The sequence below is a fragment of the Marmota monax genome, unplaced genomic scaffold (genome assembly GCF_021218885.2).
Source record: "Marmota monax isolate L192 unplaced genomic scaffold, Marmota_monax_Labrador192_F-V1.1 WCK01_AAM20220418_F8-fsc00212, whole genome shotgun sequence".
Taxonomy (NCBI): Eukaryota; Metazoa; Chordata; class Mammalia; order Rodentia; family Sciuridae; genus Marmota; species Marmota monax.
The window spans coordinates 466,089-473,589 of NW_026692413.1; the positions used below are offsets into that span (position 1 = coordinate 466,089).

Below are 7,501 nucleotides of genomic sequence, written 5' to 3' on the forward strand. Positions count from 1 at the left end.
GTGAGGACATGTAGATGGCACTATCTATGAGAAAGAGACCTTTCCCACACACAAAACCTAATGGTACTTTGATCTTGAACTTTGAAGCCTCTAAACCGGACAAATAAATTTCTATCTTGTATGAATTAAATTGTTTCACGTATTTTCTTATAGAAGCACAAATATTCATTCTGCCTGATGAGTTATTTTATTTGATGACAGGAACCAAATTAAAGGATTTCTCTGCTACTAATCATATTTGAACTAGCAAAGGGATGCCAATATAGTGTAAAATAGAGATGTTTGATTTAAATATTTTCAAATATTGCTTAAACATCATGTACCTACAATTAAATGGAAATTAAAAAATTACACCGCAAAAGTATATGGAAATTATTTTTCTGATTGTAAGCCACTACTTCCCTGCACTAGTATTAATAATCAAGAAATGGCCATAAAAGAGATATCCATATCTCTGATTACAACCCAAATGCAGTAATACACTGAGCAAAATCAAACCTAAGTAATAGTGTTAATACTTCTGCAAGCAAATAACCATTCCATATTCAAACTCTTCACACATCAAGAAATAATCAGTGGATATTCAAGATAGCAGATTAGAGGAAGGCTGCATTTCCAGTTGCTCTATGTCCTGGGATTCAATCAGTAGGAATACTGCTTCTCAGTGCAGTGGTTTTAAGAGGGAATTCACTGAAATCAGATATCAATCAGTGTCTCTTAGATACTAAAATTGGGTTCATGGAAATAAAAAGTAAAAAAAAAACAGGAAAAAGTATAACAGTGTAAAGCCCATGGTGGTAGTGGCAGCAGCACTGGTTAACCACAGAGGTGAAGGATGGCATAGAGTGAGAAACACAGTGCTCAAATTTGGAATGGAATGTAAATAAGAAAAGTTGACTGAACTTAGCTGATCTAGAGGCTGCAAAATAAACTTATGTTTGAAATATACTTTGTATTTCTCAATTAGCAATGGAGATCTGTTGTGGGAGTCTAGGAGATCATAGTAAACATTGCCATACTAGCCTAGTAAGGACCTACTATGTGGCTTATGGTGTACCTAGAAGATGATTCAAGACAGAATAATATGATTCAAAACAGAAATATAGAGGGGTGTGCAACTTGCTTTCCCTTGAGCTTGGAATCACATGTTGTAGATGTGATGTATGCACTGGGCATTTATTTAGTGTTGTATATTATTTGCTTTGGTTGTTGCTATTGTTCGATCCCCCTTTCCTTGAGATGCTGTATAAATATAGGGACACTACAGTTCACAGTTTAGAGACTCTACTGCTGAACTAAATTCAAGAAAAAGATATTGGACCTTGCTCCACATACAAACTAATGACACTCAAACATCAGCTATATGTTAATATAAGTGACAAAAGGGAAAAAGCCCAAACAAAATCAGGCCACAAGTAAGAATAGCCAGAGATAAGCCCTCAGGTCCCACCCTTGGAAAACCAAAGATACAGCAAAGAAAGAAACAATTAGATTTTTAAGGTGGCTCGGGAGCGGCCTAGAGGAGCCGGAGGCGGCCCGAGGAGCGAGGGACGGAGCCGGGAGCCATGCCGCGCTGAGGGGGGGCAGCACAGCCACCGCCACCGCCACCGCCGCCGGGTGGGGTGGGAGGGGCGGGAGCGCCGCCGCCGCCGCCGCCTCCCGGGTGGGCGCCCTTCGCGGTGGACGCCGGCGGCCCTGGACGAGGGTTCCACCACCTTAAATGGTTTTGAGCCAATGAAGCTGTATCCCCTTAAGAAGACGGACAGCCTGTCGCGTGAACTGTAGAATTTGCAGACAGATTTATATTGGTATCCGCCCCCAGATCATGAACGGCCCCCTGCACCCCCGCCCCTTGGTGGCACTGCTGGACGGCAGAGACTGCACCGTGGAGATGCCCATCCTGAAGGACCTGGCCACTGTGGCCTTCTGCGATGCACAGTCCACTCAGGAGATCCAGGAGAAGGTGTTAAATGAGGCCGTGGGCGCCATGATGTACCACACTATCACCCTCACCAGGGAAGACCTGGAGAAGTTCAAGGCCCTGCGGGTGATCGTGCGGATCGGCAGTGGCTATGACAACGTGGACATCAAGGCTGCCGGCGAGCTTGGGATCGCTGTGTGCAACATCCCATCTGCAGCTGTGGAAGAGACGGCCGATTGCACCATCTGCCACATCCTCAACCTATACCGCCGCAATACATGGCTGTACCAGGCCCTGCGGGAAGGCACGCGGGTACAGAGTGTGGAACAGATCCGCGAGGTGGCCTCAGGAGCGGCACGAATCCGTGGGGAGACACTGGGCCTCATCGGCTTCGGTCGCACGGGGCAGGCGGTTGCTGTTCGAGCCAAGGCCTTTGGATTCAGCGTCATATTTTATGACCCCTACTTGCAGGATGGGATCGAGCGGTCCCTGGGCGTGCAGAGGGTCTACACCCTACAGGACTTGCTGTATCAGAGCGACTGTGTCTCCTTGCACTGCAATCTCAATGAACATAACCACCACCTCATCAATGACTTTACTATAAAGCAGATGAGGCAAGGGGCATTCCTTGTTAATGCAGCCCGCGGTGGCCTGGTGGACGAGAAGGCCTTGGCGCAGGCCCTTAAGGAGGGCAGGATACGAGGGGCAGCCCTTGATGTGCATGAATCGGAGCCCTTTAGCTTTGCTCAGGGTCCTTTGAAAGATGCACCAAATCTCATCTGTACCCCCCACACGGCCTGGTATAGTGAACAAGCATCACTTGAGATGAGAGAGGCAGCTGCCACAGAGATCCGCCGAGCAATCACAGGTCGCATCCCAGAAAGCTTAAGAAACTGTGTCAACAAGGAATTCTTTGTCACATCAGCTCCTTGGTCAGTAATAGACCAGCAAGCAATTCATCCTGAGCTCAATGGTGCCACATACAGGTATCCGCCAGGCATAGTAGGCGTGGCTCCGGGAGGACTTCCTGCAGCCATGGAAGGGATCATCCCTGGAGGCATCCCAGTGACTCACAACCTCCCCACGGTGGCACACCCTTCCCAAGCTCCCTCTCCCAACCAGCCTACAAAACATGGGGACAATCGAGAGCACCCCAACGAGCAATAGCAGAGAATGCTGAAAGGTAATCATTCAGATAAACTTGGGACCAAGAGACAGTGAAAATGGATGAACTAAGAGAAGGAATTTGACAGTCTTTTTAACTGACCCTGGACATATGCATCATTGGTGTTGCAGTGTTAAAAGCTACAAGAGCTAGAAAACTGAAGATGTCGTCTGCTTCCGGAAGCGCTGAAAGAATAGGACGTGATTTATTAACGACCAACTTCTGTTATTGTGTGTTAAGTTTTCCATCTGTGCATCAAATCACAAAGAATAAATAGAGCTTTTTCCTTTATCAGTTCCTTGGGCACAGCAGGTCCTGAGCACCTTGCTCTAGAATGTTGCATCAAGAGTTCCAAACATCAAAATAAAAAAAAATATTAAGAGGAAATCCCCATCTTATGACTCTAGTCCCTTTGGTCTACAGGGGCTTGTTACCTCTTTTTGCTAATAGGAAGACAAAATTGCTACAAAAATGGGGAAAAAACTGTTTGCCTGTGTTAGACACCTGCACGCATAGGATTGAAGACAGTACAGGCTCCTGTACAGAAGTGTCTCCCTCACAGCTGAACTGCATACCGAGCAGGCAAGCTGGTTGTAAGTTAAGTTGTACCCTCTGATGATGCAAAAAAGAAAAAAAAAAGAAAAAAGTATTAAGTTTCACAAGCTGTTTGTACTCAAATATATTTTCTCAGTTTCAGATCCTCAGCTATTTTATTGAGTGGAAAGTCTTGAACTGCTAAGGGTTCAAGAATAATGTTGCATTTCCTTATGTCTCAGGAAACACTTTTTATGGTAACTTGTCAGATTGTCTATGAACAAACCCACTTTTTTAGACATTGATAAATTCTTTTCTTCACGTGATATTTTATACAAGAACACTTCAGATGTGTTATTAGATGTGACTGATTTTAACAAATCCTATTAGATTTGTATCAACTAGTTACATGTTCTATTCATAGTCTTTTGTGAATCATTGCCTTTTTGTTTAAAAAGATGGCCTATTTTGAGCCTTTGTATAGGTACATTCCTGTTTTTGTGACAAAAGAAAAACTTTAACCTGTCCCAAAAGGAAAAATGGCTATCAGAAGTATGTTTTGTTTTAGTGTGAGTTACCGTTACTGTACTTGTTTATTGTAAAAGGTGGACATTTAGCGTTCAGTGCAGTTTTCAATAAAAAGTAATTAAAATTTCAAAAAAAAAGAAACAATTAATGCAAATACTATGGGTACCACATCTATGAGCATGTCTCAGTCTAAATCATTATAGAACACTTTGGAAAGAGAAGCCTGTGACTTCAAATGGACCACAAATAATAATGAAACAGAAATCCATTCAAATACATGCATAAAACCCAATTCCAAAACAGGAATAGGAGAAATATGAAAAAAAAAAAAAAACAAGTCAACATGACAAAATTTAGAGTTCATAATTCACCAGCAACTAACCCACAAAGATATTGAAGTGTATAAAAAACAGATAAATAGTTCAAAAGAATGATTATAAAAATGATCAGTGAACTATAAGAGAACACAGAAAAATAACTAAAGGAATTAAAGATGTCAGTACAGCATATGACTGAGAAATTCAATGTGAGAATGGAGATATTGAAAAACTACCAAACAGGAATCTGGGAAAGGACAGACATAATAATTCAAATAAAATGTTCAGCTAAAAGTCTCTGATAGAGTAGACCAAGCTGGTGACAGAATCAGAGAGCTGGAAGACAAAGTGGCTGGCCTTGAACATTCAGACATTATTAAAGGTGAGAAAATAAGTAACCATGACTAGACTATATAAGAGCTCAGGGACAAAGTTAAGAGAACACATTTAAAAATCATTGGAATTGAGGAGGGTTAATAGATGCAGGTTAATTCAAGGATAACCTCTTCAGGTAAATAAGTACAGAAAAAATTCGAACCTTAAGAATCAGGTGAACATCTATTACAGAAGTATTCAGAACTTCAAATGGACAACATCCAAAAGAATCTCTCCAGGTTCATCTCCATGATGCATCTCTCCATGATGCCTAACAGACAGAACAAGATTAGAATTTTAAAACCCTCAAGAGAACAAATTCATATTGAAGAAATCAGTTCCTAAGCTGAATTGATGGAGAGATGGGCCTATTTTTCTTCTAGTACATTCAGCCTCTGGTCTAATGCCTAGGTCCTTGATCCAATTTGAGTTGAGTTTTGTGTAGGATGAGAGATAGGGGTTCAACTTCATTCTGCTACATAGGGATTTCCAGTATTCCCAGAAGCATTTGTTAAAGAGGCTATCTTTCCTCAAATGCATGTTTATGGTGCCTTTGTCTAGTATGAGCTAACTGTATTTATGTGGGTTTGTCTCTGTGTCTTATATTCAGTACCATTGGTCTACATGTCTGTTTTTATGCCAATAACATAATATTGTCACTGTATCTCTGCAGCAACACATATTAAGGTTGGTGAAGGGAAAAATAGAGTTTATTAGATTAGACAAAGGGGAATGGAGGAAAGGGATAGGAGATGGGAATAGGAGACAGTAGAATGAATCCAATATAATTTTCATATGTTGATATATGAATACACAACCAGTGAAATTCCAATTCATGTACAACCATAAGAATGGGATTGTAATTACAAGAAGTTATACTCCATGTATGTGTAATATGTCCAAATACACTCTACTGTCTTATACATCTAAAAAGAACAAATAAAAATAAATTTAAAAAAAGAAAAAATGTCAGTTTCCATTTAGAAGCATGACAATCAGAATTACTTCTGATTTCTTATGATTGGTCAACAAATATATGAAAAAATGTTCAAGAAATGCAAATTAAAGCTACATTTAGATTCCATTTCACTCCAGCCATAATTGTAATTTTCAAAAATACAAGTAACAATAAATTCTGGCAAAGATGTGGGGAAAATGTACACTCACACATTGCTGGTTGGACTGCAAATTGGTGCAATCACTCTGAAAAGCAGTGTGGAGTTTCCTCAGAACACTTGGAATGAAACCACCATTTTACCCAGTTATCCCTCTCCTCAGATTACACCCAAAAGACTTAAAATCACCGGCTGGGATTGTGGCTCAGCGGTAGAACACTCGCCTAGTATCTGGGTTCGATCCTCAGCACCACATAAAAATAAAATAAAGATAGTGTGTCTAACTACAACTTAAAAAATAAATATTAAAAAATCAGCATACTACAGTGATGTAGCCACATCAATATTTAAAGCAGCTCAACTCACAATAGCTGAACTATGGAACCAAACAAGGTGCCCTGTAACAGAATAATGGATAAAGAAATTTTGGTATATATTGACAATGGAATATTACTCAGCCTTAAAGAAGAATGAAATTATGGCATTTACCGATAAATGGATGGAGCTGGAGAATATTATGGTAAGTGAAATAAGCCAATCCCAAAGAAGCAAAGGCTGAATGTTTTCTCTGATATGTGGATGCTAAATCACATAAGGGGGTAAAGGGAAAATTAGAAGTACTTTGGGTCAAAGGGGAATGAACAGAAGGGAGCAGGGATGAGAATAGGAAAGAGTAGAATGAATCAGACATTACTTCCTGTGGGCATATATGAATACATGATCAATGTAATTCCACATTATGTACAACCACAAGAATGGTAAGTAATACTCTTTATATGTATAATATGTCCAAATATATTGTACGGTATTGTATAACTAATAAAAACACATAAAAATAAAAATGAATTACTTCTGATTTCTGTGCACAAAGTGCAAAATCTAGTAGGACTAGGAATGATTTTTTCCAAGTCCTTTGAGTAAACAATCGTGAACCAAGATTGCTATATCCTGCAAAGATATCTTTCACAATCAAAGAGGAACTAAAAAAAATCCAAGAGAAGCAAAAACTAAAATAATTCATGACTAACAAGCTAGCACAAAGAACTTAAAGAATTACTTTACATGGAAAAAAATCAAAAGAAACCCAGATCTCACAAATGAACAAATCCTAACTGAAGATTAGCTAAGCAAATGAAAAATAGGACCATATTAAACAGTATAATAAATCAAATTGGCAAGAATTAATAAATACCTATCTAAAATGATGTTGAATGTAAATAAAATATGGACTCTGGCACAATGGATTAACAAACAAAAAACATCTGATTGTTCTTTGCAAAAGACTCACCTTACTGGCAAAGACAGCCATAGGCTGATTGTGAAATACACCATGAGTATAGAGTCCCAGAAGAAGGGGGAAGAGCTACAGTCATATCTGATGAAGCAGACTTCAAACCAAAATTAATCAGAAGAGAGTAAGAAGGTCACTTTATACTGTTGAAAGGAAAAATCCAACACAAAGATGTAACAATAGTAATATTTAAGCCCTAAACACTGGTGCACCTAATTACATAAGAGACGCTGATAATGGGTGATTTCAGTAAAC

General features: G+C 39.7%; 1 protein-coding gene across 1 annotated transcript; it reads left to right on the top strand.

Annotated features, from left to right (window-relative positions):
- The first annotated feature begins 1,668 nt into the window (after positions 1–1,668).
- LOC124091545 (C-terminal-binding protein 2-like) lies at positions 1,669–4,272 on the top strand. The gene has a single exon (XM_046442618.2). The coding sequence runs from the start codon at positions 1,826–1,828 to the stop codon at positions 3,086–3,088; it is 1,263 nt and encodes a 420-aa protein (XP_046298574.1). The 5' UTR covers positions 1,669–1,825; the 3' UTR covers positions 3,089–4,272.
- The last annotated feature ends 3,229 nt before the right edge of the window (positions 4,273–7,501 follow it).